Source organism: Siphateles boraxobius, unplaced genomic scaffold, assembly GCF_051911475.1.
Source record: "Siphateles boraxobius isolate OS27281-9 unplaced genomic scaffold, OSU_SipBor_1 3, whole genome shotgun sequence".
Taxonomy (NCBI): domain Eukaryota; kingdom Metazoa; phylum Chordata; class Actinopteri; order Cypriniformes; family Leuciscidae; genus Siphateles; species Siphateles boraxobius.
Genome location: NW_027508919.1, coordinates 3,377,970 through 3,391,542, shown reverse-complemented (window position 1 = coordinate 3,391,542; position 13,573 = coordinate 3,377,970). Strand labels below are relative to the sequence as shown.

The window sequence follows — 13,573 nt, the reverse complement described above, 5'->3', positions numbered from 1 at the left end:
GAAAATTAATAACTCATCTCTCCTCAACAACAATTTTTAAGATATTAAGGATGTCCATATGTGGCAAGGTAACACTTTTGAAAGCTTTGTGTTCTCTCTCAAAACTTTTGCGTTCTCTCACAAAGAATATTTTCTCAGCTGGACAGTTAATTGAAAGTGTTTGTCCGAACTCACAACAAGTTTTCCGAGAGAATGCAAAGTTTGCATAAGAATCCAAAAGTTTGGCGAGACACAACGTTTCTTGGGGGAACGCATAAGCTTTGAACCATATTTTTTCAACCACCATGTGACATATGAGCAATAAAGTGATGTTTCATAAAACAGCCATTAGATGTGAATCAAACCAAAGCAATACACAAGTAGAACCAACTATAGTAAATAAAACATTTAATAGACTAATATTTAAAAAAGAAACAGTAACATGCTTTACACAAGAACATTTGCAACTGAAGTGCTTTATTAATACTATTAAAGGGACAGTTGACAAAAAATGAAGATTCTGTTATCATTTACTCACCCTCAGGTTGTTCCAACCCTGTATGAGTTTCTTTTTTCTGTTGAACACAAAAGATGATATTTTGAAGAATGTTCGTAATCAAATAGTTTCTGTTCCCCATTGCTTAGTATTTTTTTTCTACTATGGAAGTCAATGGCTACCGTCAACTGTCTGGTTACTGACATTCTTCAAAAATATCTTCTTCTGTGTCCAGCAGATGAAAGAAACTCAAACAGGTTTAAAACAACTTGAAGGTGAGTAAACGTTGTCCCTATAATTGTTTAAAGCTTTATAGACCTGACAGTTTGGTTGTCTATTGTTGGATCCAAGGTGAAATCATTTTGTCTTTTTGGTGTCATTTACTGGAGTTTATGTGAGGTCACTATCAAAGTGCTTCCTCTTGGCTTTGCTCCCCTGCTTGCTTGATGGCTTCCTTCAGCAGAGAGATGAGGGAGGTCAATCCGATAAGGTACCCGTCCTCCCTGTTTCCCTCCACCCATGGAACATCATGCCTCAGCTGGACATCCTCTGGGGTTGGGATGGTCTTTCCAAAATCTATCATCCATATGTTTGCTTTGCCGCTGCAGTCGTGGACGAAAAGTAAAGAGCTGCCTATGATCTGTGAGAAGTTGAGATGTTTATTCAGAGGCAGAGAGGTAACAAAATTCCCATAAATTGTGTTCTGAGATGAAAAATGGAGCTGTTCGGTTGTGAGGTAATTCGTAGGCCAAACTTTGGTTCCAATTGAGTGAAATTAGCTGTGATCCGTCAAACACATGAAACCCACATCCTTTCCCAAATATTTGGCCATTTAAAAACTTTTTGTTTTTTTAAATGCAGATTTATATTTCATGCTTGAGGTATAATTGGGTCCAATTTATGTTGTAGAACAAAACGTGAAAGTCTCTCGATACGACTTTTTTTACTCATGAATCGAAATTTGCCATTTTAAAACCAACAAGAAAGTCCATGGCTTGAAATGCCAATTCTCTTCTGGTTTTTAAAGCTTCAAAGTGAACAGCTCTATAATGTAGTGTATAAGAAAACCAAGACAAGTTTAACGTTTTGCAATAACCTCGTGTTTGTAGAAAAAGGTTGACTCCTTTAGTGCTTCGCTCAGTGCCTGTAATCTGGATTCGTAGGCCTCCTGAGATACACAAAGTGACAAATGAAGAATATTTTGATATATTTGAGATGAACTGCAATTATATATATATATATATATATATATATATATATATATATTTCAATTATATTGTCAAGTAGGCATATTTGGTGTAGAATAATAGAAAAAAAGTTATATGGGACAAAAACATACAGTACTAAAACTGTGCTTAAATTCAACATGAATCCCCATTCACAACCCAATTTACTCTTGAAAGTAATTGGAGTGAAAGATATGTGAACATAAAATGTTAGGTGTGATTCGTTTTTTCGAACTAATAAGTGTTTAATTTATTGTTAAAATAAGAGGGCTTGTTGATGTCAGCCAGAAAAGAAAGTCGTTTCAGAAATGAAGCAAGTGAATGTTTACTTGTTTATATTTGTGTGTGAGTTTTTATGTCCACTCACTAGAATGTGAACCTGGCTTTTGGTGAAGGATAGCAGGGTTTCTGTCACTTGAGCTTCTGTGCGTGTTTTGTAAAAGTCTCGTAACACTTTACCATTCCCAATCTGAAAAAAAGAAACAGAGAAAAACAGTAAAATATTTAAATAAATGACCATACAGTGTCTCTCTTGTAACTATTTTAGCCTCATGTTTCATACCACGATGCCTTCTATGCGGAAGCCCAGTGATGAGGTGGAACTGCTGTCATCCCTCCACTGTAAGTAACGCAGCTTTGTTACTCCTCTCTGTGCGTGTTCTTCTGCAGTGGGAGCTGCCGAATCCACTTTCACCATCTTTTGATACATATCAGAGCGTACGCTGGCGTTGGTTCTGGCCTTAATGATCTCCTCCTCTTGGTATGTCCTGCAAGTAATGCCATAGATTCTATTTGGTAATGTATTATTGTTCAAATATTGTGTGATTATATGGTCAATGAAGAGTAGAGTAGCAAACTAAAATGGTATTTTGCTGAAAACCAAAACTAAATATAAAGTTACATTTGTATAATCGGGTAACTGAAGTTGGTATTCTGTTCAGGGTGTAGTGTTTTTAGGTAATACATTAAACCAGTCTTAGTACAGTTTTTTAACAAGACGTCTCTCGATATTGCAGCCTAAATGTTTTTACATATTGCTACTTTGGCATCCTTTTTGGTCCAAATGAAGTGTGTCCTCACTTCTGACATGTTTACCCTTTTGTAGCTTTTCCACGTTAAGTGTATGGCATGGTCAAAACAAATCATCAGAGAAGGTCTAATTAAATGACACAGTTTCGCTCAATGTTTTGGCCCTCCAAAACTATTTCAGCCATAACTGAAAAGATATACTGTACTGTGCAAAAGTCTTAGGCACGTTACTGTTTTAAACCAGTTATGTATGTCATTTGCTGTAGTGTGCCAGTAGGAAATATCAGTTTACATTTTCATTTCCAATTTTTCTTTTCTTTTTTTGTATGCACAATGAGCCGCTATGCTCCACATGGAGTACTGATATTTCTGACATACAGCAAAAGTTGTCAATAACTGGTTTAAAACCATTTTTTGGGGGGTGAAAATACTAACGTGCCTAAGACTTTTGCACAGTACTGTAAATTTCTTTACTGATCCAGTTGCTGAATAGTTTTACTTGCTGAAATGTCAGTGCATCACTAATCAGAACTTTTGTGCAACATTGATTTTCAGTCTTGCAGGCAAATGTATCAGTATTTTATAAAATATACCCAAAAATAAAATTATTTTAAAGTATTGTCTCTCACTTTGATGTACTAAACTATACATTGTGAACAAATTAATGTTAGTTCCCTTCCTACCGGACACCCATTTTGCAGTCCATGATGACAGGATGTTTGAGCCCACTAAGCAGGTCCTCTAGACGAATGTATCTCTCTCCGTCCTGACTGATGTGCCCAAAATAATGAGGCACAAACTGACAGAGTACGTCAGACATGAGGGCCTGAAGACAGACATCTTCCACCTTGCAAAACCTCTTCAGCACCTCCCCACCCTCACTCAGCCTTACATTACCTAGAGAAACCACACAAAACACATTTTGTCTACAAAATATTGCTTGGTTCAAAAATATTGTTCAAACCCATTTTAAATTTAACATGATGTTATTTGATAGAAAATGGTGAAGGTATGGTGAGGGTCAAAATGCTGTGTCCTTTAGAAAAGCCTGAACTACGTACCTTGGTGACCAGCTAGCTGGATCCATGAGCTTTGTGTACGTTTGGACCACTGCATCATGGTCAAAAATGTTCTCCAAGATCGACACTGGGAAAAACGTGGTCATTTAGTGACAGTACCCTAAAAACAATTTTCTGTGTTTCATTTTCTAACATTGTTCATAAAATGGCATGCTTTTTTAACCTTGAAGGGTTTATTGTTGTACCCTACCAATGGTGAAACAGTTCAAACCCAAAGATGTTACTTAGTAGCCTACTTGATGCATTATGGAGTATATTGCATGTTACTCATGACATTAAAAGAATTTGTTTTGGGAATATTTCAAATGTGACAGTAACTTGCTACTTTCTGTCTACAGCACTATGCAAATAACTTATTCAAATACGCTGTGTTATGGTACATGCAAATTGTCTAACACATTTCAGTGCACCCAAAAAATAGAGTCCTTTTCAGTTGGTCCGCAGTTCAACCTGACACCAGTTTAACTGATCCTGAGAGATTCTGCAGAATCAAGATAAATTACTTTGTGCTTTCTAAGCTTTCCCAGAATTCCACTCACCTTCTTCATTGTCTGCCTCCTGGCGGCTGTATCCTCACTCTCGCTGAAGACTTCATCACTTTCTGCTGAGGAGTTGTTGAATGAAGAGGAGGATGAAGCAGAGGAGTGAAGGAGAACCCGAGAGAGAACAGGGTGGGGAACTAATTCTTCCTCACCATCTCTCTTCATGCTTCCCTGCATATAAGGATCTCTATCCCGTGATGACCCAAACGTTTGTGTGTTTCTCTGTTTTAAGCCCCAACTCTTCTTCCTGTGCACTCGTTTGTTGTTTAATTCTCCCTCGTTACTCTCATCGATACTCTCCAGTCCTCCTCCCAGCCTTTCCCGCACCCTTTCCTTCAGAACCATCTCGCCTCTCCACAGGCTTTTCCTAGTTGCTGCATTCAGTGCCACTTTTGAACCCTCTTCAACAAGATTTTCACTAGCCATTACCCTCTCTTTCACTCTCTGCTCTTTCACGTCCTCGTCCTTGGTCATTTCTCCACCAGGTATTGGTGGGAGATCCACACATACATATTCCAGAGGTTCTGGTTTCGTGTCTTCTGTTTCCTCATATGCATTTATCTGAGTTCCAGTTGACTCTTCTAGCTTGGAAGAAAGGACGGCGTGAGCAGCAGCCAGTTTAGGTCTGGCTCTGAAGACTGTGTTCTTGTTATGATGACTTTGATTGTTCAGGGATGGTGAGAAATCAAACATCTGGTCTTCTACGGCATCTCTCATGCTCTCCCCATCCCTTCTAGAGCTTTTCTTTTCTGACAATGTGCTCATTCTTTCTGGAGTAGAATCTAAGTCTTTCATGAAGCCGTTAAGATGGAAATTCTCATCAGAAACAGACGAAACTCGTGATTTGTTATCTTGAGCTCTAGAGAAAGAGAATCTGGGGGGGGATCAACAAAAACATTATTTGATAAATCATAATAGAAATACCTAAAGAAGACAGATGAATAGACAGATAACAAATTACAATATTCATCTAATCAATAAACTATTGTTGTTTAAAGAGGCACATCATGTGAAAATTTCCTGGACATATATGAAGCCTTGGTCTACAATATACTAGACCAAGCTTTATCTGCCCAGGAAATAGCCCACATATACTAAGTGGAACAATGTTCAAAACAATTACTTGTAGGGGAAAAAAAGGCACCAACTCCCACGTACCCGATTTGCCAATCTTTCATCACTCCTGTGTGTTAAGTTGAACCATCCAGCAGTACAGCATCAAAGACTCAATGCCAGTTCAAAGTCTTGCTGTCAACGTTTTCCAGCAGTGATTTGCATAATGTGACATCACGGTTTTCCACAACATTTTTGGCAATGAGCTCTTTTGGAGGTAGTGCCGAGGCCTGACCCACACTTGTTGTTGAGCAGTGACTGACTCTTGCAACCGCGTCATGGATGCACATTTTCTGGGAATTGAACACATGACTTTGGTGTAGTTGGCACCATGCTCTGTCTATCATCTACCATAAACTATAGATTCTATTACTTGTTTTGTACATCTTGCTCCAAATTGTCATTTTGAGTTTTGTAATTCTCATTAAATTCTCTATTTTAATACAGTATTTATTTTTATATGTAAAATCAGTGTAAATTAAAGACAGTATACACATGATGTACAAATCCTTCAACATTTTATTTTTTTTACATTAAAATTAAAGTCTTTTTTCACATTAAAATGTATGTTTTTTTTTCATAATTATAAATGTCACATGTCCACAAACAACCTTCAGTAAAGTAATATCCTCAGCACTTTCTACTGTCACAACCAATAGATATTTCTCTGGTTGTCTTTGTGTTTCCAAGAGAAATGCATGTAAATTAATGCAAATTAATAATGTCATTTTCCAGACATACGCCACAACCAAATGCCATTCTTCCCCCTTGGGCTATTTATTGACACTATTCACTATAGTCTCACTATTTTCAGTGCTGTAGTTGTTGTTGTTGTTATTATTATATTATATTATTTTCCACAACAAAGGATACTTCTGGAACGGTTAGTTTGGATATAGGTTATGTCAATACTTGAGTAAAAATAAATGGTGGTAATATAATTGTGCTTGTCTTGATTACCGGTACTTTTGAAATAATCACAGGCATACAAGCGATTATTTCAGGCTAGCATAAAGTTAATATATTTTAAACGAGGAAATTCTTACCAAATATATGAAGTCAATTTGGTGGCCTTTGCTTTTCATAACCTTTACTCTCATTTGGAAGATGGCTCTATTCCTTCTCTAGAAGCTTGTACAGACACCAACACGAGAGTAATTTTTATCTATGGTGTCTGTTAATACTTGAGAAGTTTGTATCATGCCCTGTGATAAATGCCTGTGCCTCAAAATCATTTCTCCATCCCCAGCCTCACAGATGTGTTCATCTTCAGCAAGTTCACTGGAGTCTTCACTCTCCTCCGCCCCCTTGTCTGGAATGGATTCTTCCAACTCCACGGAATTGCACTCCATGGTGTCAACATTTTCCATAAAAATGGGGGAATCCAACAAGTCTGTTGTAGTAGCTGTTCACAGAATTAGATCAACGCACATCAAGAAAGGTTTGAAATGGCATGAATGAACCACGTTTATCTACTAGCCTTTCATATTTAGATGCTATCTTTATTTGAATGTGCACTGATCAAATTTATTTTCCATTTACTCGGAGTTATTTTAATCTATAGATTTAAGCTCCGTTCACACACTAGTCTCTGTACTGCGAGTCGCGTGGGCGTTCGTAGTGCTGTCCCTCCAGAAAAACGCGTTTATGCGTTTATAATATAGGCCTAATCAAGGATTTTTGCCCGCAACAATCACAAAAAACTCCGCATTTTACTGGAAGGACTGGTTATGTGAAGACTGCACGTCTGGCCATATACAAAATACCATCACAAGTGCAACTATATAGCCTATCATTTTAATTTGACTAGGAATTGGGCTCAAAATAATTAAAAGTATGTATCCTGGGAGAGTGTTTTTACCAGTGTTCGGTGGATTAAATCATTTACTAGATCGATCAATCAAATTAAACTCACTCATACTGTCATAAATCACTAAAACGTCATTCGAATTTGACAAATAATAAATTTCCATGTCTCCATTAGTCACCATAATGCAGGGGAAACTGTAAAATGAACTGCAGCAGTCCTAAACTTGCATCATACAATTACAACACTCGAACTATAAATGTATGAATTAACGTTAAACTCACTGAGACTGTGGACAGTTTATTTTCCATGCATCATCTCATTATATCCATAGCCTATGTGGTTACAGTCAAATCATATAAAACTGTTATATGATTTGTCTGTACCCACATAGGCTACATGGATATAATGCATGATTCATGGAAAATAAACTGTAGATAAATTACTGATAAAATACTATTCGCCTGCACTCGAGCCGGTGACGTGAGCTCCGTCTTCTTTCCGATTCGTTGTCGCTCACGAAAATCACTTCTCATTTGCATAAAGTTGAAATTTCTGAACTTTTCTACAACTGACAGTTGTAAATCTTCTAGTAGCTGTGCCAAGACAAATCTGAATCACCTAATTCTTCAAAAACGTTGTTGAAATATTTTGTCCTGTTGCTTTTATGGACTCTCTATCTATGGGCTTCTCCCTTGACTTTATGCCTCTATGTCCCCCCGATTGCCTCATAGACAGTAAAAGATTGCCTGCGAGCTTCTCCTCCTCTTTATACGTTAAGAAAGTCGCGTGGTTATGATGCAATCGTTAGTCTATTTTTACAAAAACGGCTTCTACGGGGCCATAACGTAAGATAAAAAGTAATGGGGCCTTTTATACAGTGTCGTGTTTCTTTAGAAATAAATAATGGACAAATGAAGTCTTTGGACACCTCAGATGTAAAGTTATTCGCGTTCAATGTGACGCCAAAATGAATGGGAGTCAATGGAATGCTAACAGCAGGTTAAGTTCTGCTACAATGGCGGCCCCCACGAGGCTTCAGTTTCCGGCTGATGGTGTACCCTTGGTGGTGTACCCTTACCCCCTTGGTGTCTCCGTGTCTCACGTCGTTTGACACGCCCACATTCTGTCGCCAACGGTCACCGTCGCTCTTGTCACCGGAAATCTCCAGCGCTCCATTTAAATGAATGGAGTCGTATGGCTTTGTCGCTGCATGTCGCTGTCTGTGTGAACGGGGCTTAACTATCCATTAAAATGACTTTATGTATATAATTATATGTATAAAATTCATTTTTTAAAATTCATTTTTACATTTTAGGATTTTACCCTTCTTTATTACAGCAGTTACAATTGGTTTGAAACAGTACATGACCTCCACCTCACCTGGTGCATTTCTTTCATCCTGTGGTTCAAACTGATCATCCAGGTCATCTTGTTCATTCATTTCCTCTTGTTGCATATCAGTCTGAAGCAAAGAAAACACTGTGTGAAAAATGGATGGATGGATAACCTAGATAAATTGATTGGAAGGATGGATAGCCTGAATGGATGGATAGATCGGTTGGATGGATGGATACGATAGAGGGCATGGGTGGATGAATGATTTGGATAAATGGATAGATAAGAGAGCATGGATGAATGAATGGAATGCTTGAATGGATGGATAGATAGATAGATAGATTGATATATATATAGATAGATAGATAGATAGATAGATAGATATTTTAGAGCGTCGCACCTTTCCAGGTATCCTGCGACTACCCAGATTAAACTGCAGGAAACTGAGAACGGTGATCAAACTGAGGAAAGTAAAGTTACTCATCACTCCGATCAGTGCTGATGTCAGGGGGAAGTGATACAGCAGGTACCTGTGAAGATCAGAGAGACGCGCCTGGATGAAGAATGTTAGGATTTTATTGAAGCAACTAAGTAAATATACAGGAATACACACACCTAATGCCTGTAAAGTGAGCGAAGATGTACAGACGCGCCCTGTAGATCTGAACATTCTGGGAATGGATCTCAATGACAGCTCCAACAATGGGTTTGTACTAAACAGAGAAAAGAGACAACTGTACTGAGTACTGGGTTTGTTCCACAGCTCGTATTGTAGATTTATTTCCACTCTTAATATAACTTTTTTTTTTACTTTGTAAAGAAAATGTGAAGTTCTTATCTGTGTCCGAAACTGCTCACTCGTTCACTTATTCACTAATCCCTATAGTGTATGGAATTTGAGTGCACTATATAGTCGATAGGGAGCGGTTTCAGACACAGCTCTTGTGTATACTAAAATCTGCGGCACAGTGTTGTGGGTGGTTCCCAGTGCGTTGCTAGGGTGTTCTGGTAAGTAAGTTGGTTTTAGTAAGTTGCTATGCAGTTGCTAGGGTTTTCAGAATCATCACTCACAGAATTATCTTTGAATTCAGAGTACAGTTCCACTATGATTGACTGCTTCTGCTCAGATGCTCCTGTTAACAGCATGGGGGAGAAGACCATTGTGCCCAGAGCCTGAAGAAGAGAGGAGCGATAATGGAGCATCGCCTGAGAGATAGAGAGAAAGATGAAACCACAGCTGGAGCATTGTGAAACAGGATCTTCTAAATGGGGTCAGAAAGCTCACAAAGCTCATCTTGGAGAACCTATATTTTGCAACAGTTGCTGTTGCAAAACAGTTAATGGGCCCCATTGACTTCCATAGTATTTTTTTCCATACTATTGAAGTCAATGTTGTCTATCAACTGTTTGGTTACCGACATTCTGTTATTAAATATAATAATATATGAACAATGTCTTGAAGTGTGATAATCATATATAAGCTGAATAATTGACTACAGTCCATTGAATTATTCGAAAATAATGCACACCCGCTTCGCGTTGTGGCCGCATTAACACCTCGGGTGTGCATTATTTTTGAATAATTCAATGCAGTCAATTTACTTGTTTGACAAATACATTTTCAAGTGTTTCACTGCCTCCTAGTTTGTGCACTTACAGAACGTGTTGATATGTCAACAATCTGACTAGCTTTAGAATAAGGAGAGATTTTCACTAGGAACATTCCCAGCTCCTGATTGGCTGGAGACTCTGGCATTTCCAGTTCTAGTGCGATCTGATAGGGCTGGCCGTACGTCATTACCTGTAGGCAGCAAAGAGAAAAGCAAAAAACAGCATGGGGTATATATGAAATATCATACCAATCAAACTATTTTGGAAATATGTCCACTGTGCACAGTATGCAAATATTATGTATGCATGGAATCTCCCGATGACTGCAGAATATGTGCAGTATACAAACTGAGCCCACTGTAGAGCACTGTGACTGAATAAACCAAAAGTGATGTCTGATGATTTTGAGCATATGTCTTTCTTAATTATTTCATCAAAACACCAAAAAAAGTAATATTTTCCCCAAATTTAGATTAAGATGCTAAAATAAAATATGTATTTATTTTTAACATAACTAAACACCACTGAGATAAAAATGCAATGAGGTGTGACGACAATGCAGCATGCTGGTGTTTTTAAATACTTATTGCATACTTTGCACAGTTTCACATAATAAAGAATAGTAATAGGCCTATGTCATTAGTTTGCAAGGATATTACAATGTTCAAATTAAAAACTTAAACAAGGATTAGATCAAGGATGGTCACCTGATGCTTTCCGTTTTTCAGTAAAGAGACATTAGCCACAGGGAAAGAACACATGGGGTGATGAGGAGATGGACAATCAGTCCTGCTGACCAGAAACACATTTGACATGAACAAACAGATGATAGACATAAACAACTACTACAGTCAACCCTCTGATGAATGTAGGCTGATTCTGTGACATTTGTCCCAATATTTAAGTATCAAGTTAACCTTAGAAAGCCTACTTTCTAAGTAGGCAAATTTCTAAGGCCTTTAAATGATCAACATATCAAAACTTTACTGAAAAATGTTGTACACAATCCACTACATGCCTTCTGTCGTCTGATTGATAGTTTATAATTTTTTAGCAAGTAAAAGGCCTTTTAGTGTCATTCTAAAAACGTTCCCCTTCAGCTCGCGATTCACATGTCTTTTTTTTGCTGTCGAATATTTACTAATTTTAATAAAGTAAATAAGAATAACTTTTATACCGTGCTCCGTGAGAAATTTTTCAAGTTGTGCATCGTATACTTAATCCTTTAACAAACATCCTGTTAAAATGTACAGTATCAAATATGATACTTTTGAAGAATCTCTCGATCATCTTTCTTTCTATTGAATTGTGTTATGTTTTATAAACATAATACAATTCAACCCCCCCCCCCCCCCACACACACAATTTCTTTTGTGCAAGAAAAAATCTTTTCTTTTAAGAAGATATCTACACTCTCAAAAATAAAGGTTCTTTAATTGGCATTAATGGTTCCATGAAGAACATTTAACATCCATGGAACCTTTCAATTGTACAAAAGTTTCTTTGGATTACATTCTTCACACTAAGAAAAAAAAAACTTATTTAAAGAACTGTTCATTGACAGGTTCTTTGGGGAACCAAAAATGGTTCTTCTATGGGATTGCTGTAAAAAAAAACCTTTTGGAACCTACATTTTTAAGAGTGTATTATAATTTAATAGGGTATATTCTAAAACAAACTTATTGCATTTATACGAATCTGAAAAACAAGACGAAAACCTGATTAAGAAAATGATTTAAGGTAGTGTATCCTGCTAGGTAACTGTTAACATCTCACCTGTAGAAGAAGTGGACAGGTGTGATGAAATTGGCTGTGGGCATAAAGGTATAATAGAAACTGCCGTAGAGGAATAAAGCCACCCAGAACAACAGCAGAAGCACACAGATCAGAACAGCTATTTCCAGAACCTTCTGTCTGACCCGCACCAGCAGCACTGACATCGTCTCCAGGATCCGGACCACCAGCCCGTTGAGCTGAGGTCCCACATCTTGAACACCAGAATCCTCTGAACTGAACTCCTCCATACTGGGGTGCATGTTTACTGAGATTTATTTCTTCCAGTGTTGTTGCGTTGCTATCTCAAATATCTCTTACCTAACAACTTCCTCTTCACTTTCGGTTTAAGCTGTCTTTCACGGTTTTCGCTGCTTAATGTTTGACTATCTACAAAATAACATACCAGAACCTCCCTCATTACTCAGAAAAAACGCTGCCCATTTCTCACCACCACCTCATGTTCTCACTTTCGGGTTCTTTTCCTCTGACCTTGAAGCTCTGACGTCTGACTTGGATTTATTTAAAATATTCTGAATCAACGAACAAGCTCTTTCTAATAAATGTTTCAGAAGTAAATGGACTGTGACACCGCGGTTCCTGGAAAAAAACGGACAGTTCGACGAACAGCTGGAGTCCAGTGGGACGACGCTGGGACTCATGACCAGCATGTGAGGCAAAGGACAAGGAGTGCTGTTAGGAAATACAAGGGGTATGAAATATATCCAAGACAAATCCTTTTATCTATGATTATGTGTATCTTGATGACCTCAAACAGAATGCATGTGACAGCTATTAAACCAAGCATAAACAGTTGTCAGTTTGTGAGAATCACATTAGTCATGTAACTGCTTTGCATTGCTGGATATACAACCACAAATCCATTGGATGCACACAAGACACATGCAGCTTCAAAAGCACAGTAGCTCGGGACAATGTGAGGCAACAAAAGGTTTCAATAAATGCACAAATTACAGACAATCAGCTATCTGTTATTATGAGGTTAGAGCTTGGGGTTGTCACAGTTGACTATTGCACTCTTATATGAGGTTAACAAGTTTTGCACACCAAAGTAAAAACATAAATAAACAGGCTATCTTGTTTACAACCCTACTTGTACTGTAAGTTTAGGGCTGTGTCCCCCTGTGTATTTTTGTAATGTGTCTCTCCTTCCAATAGATGGCGTCAAACATCCTTTTAGTAAAATCTATTTTACAGTAATCCGGTTTCATTAAGAGATGGTGATATTTACTGAAAATTATGTGTTTATTTTGGTATTATTAAAATAGTGTTGATAATAATTATAGCAAATGCAATATATTAGTGATGTTTTCTATTGAAGAAGAAACCCAAGCCACATTGAGACATAAAATGGGCTCTTTTGACTTGGGAACGGTAAATAATTACCTAGCAACCACCTTAGAAATCACAAAGCAATGCCCTAGCAACACTCAAGCATTGTGCATGTGAGTTTAGCATGTGCAAACACTTACATTTCCTTCAGAAAATGTAAAAGTCTAGTAGTTAATTAGTAGAATCAACACTGGTATCAAATGTCTGAATGGCTTTATTCATATGCC

The 13,573-nt window shown here is 37.7% G+C and overlaps 2 protein-coding genes across 2 annotated transcripts; both read right to left on the bottom strand.

Annotated features, from left to right (window-relative positions):
- Positions 1–370: 370 nt before the first annotated feature.
- Positions 371–6,766, bottom strand: LOC143756725 (inositol-trisphosphate 3-kinase B). Its single transcript, XM_077247380.1, has 9 exons — positions 6,511–6,766; positions 5,510–5,757; positions 4,349–5,225; positions 3,792–3,876; positions 3,414–3,627; positions 2,264–2,468; positions 2,069–2,170; positions 1,572–1,643; positions 371–1,115 (listed from the first exon to the last, which is right to left on the bottom strand). The coding sequence occupies exons 2-9, from the start codon at positions 5,527–5,529 to the stop codon at positions 882–884; spliced, it is 1,809 nt and encodes a 602-aa protein (XP_077103495.1). The 5' UTR covers positions 5,530–5,757; positions 6,511–6,766; the 3' UTR covers positions 371–881.
- Positions 5,966–13,144, bottom strand: bscl2l (BSCL2 lipid droplet biogenesis associated, seipin, like). The gene is made up of 8 exons (XM_077247381.1): positions 11,997–13,144; positions 10,928–11,009; positions 10,267–10,410; positions 9,681–9,815; positions 9,225–9,322; positions 9,010–9,139; positions 8,655–8,736; positions 5,966–6,869 (listed from the first exon to the last, which is right to left on the bottom strand). The coding sequence occupies exons 1-8, from the start codon at positions 12,254–12,256 to the stop codon at positions 6,589–6,591; spliced, it is 1,212 nt and encodes a 403-aa protein (XP_077103496.1). The 5' UTR covers positions 12,257–13,144; the 3' UTR covers positions 5,966–6,588.
- Positions 13,145–13,573: the final 429 nt, after the last annotated feature.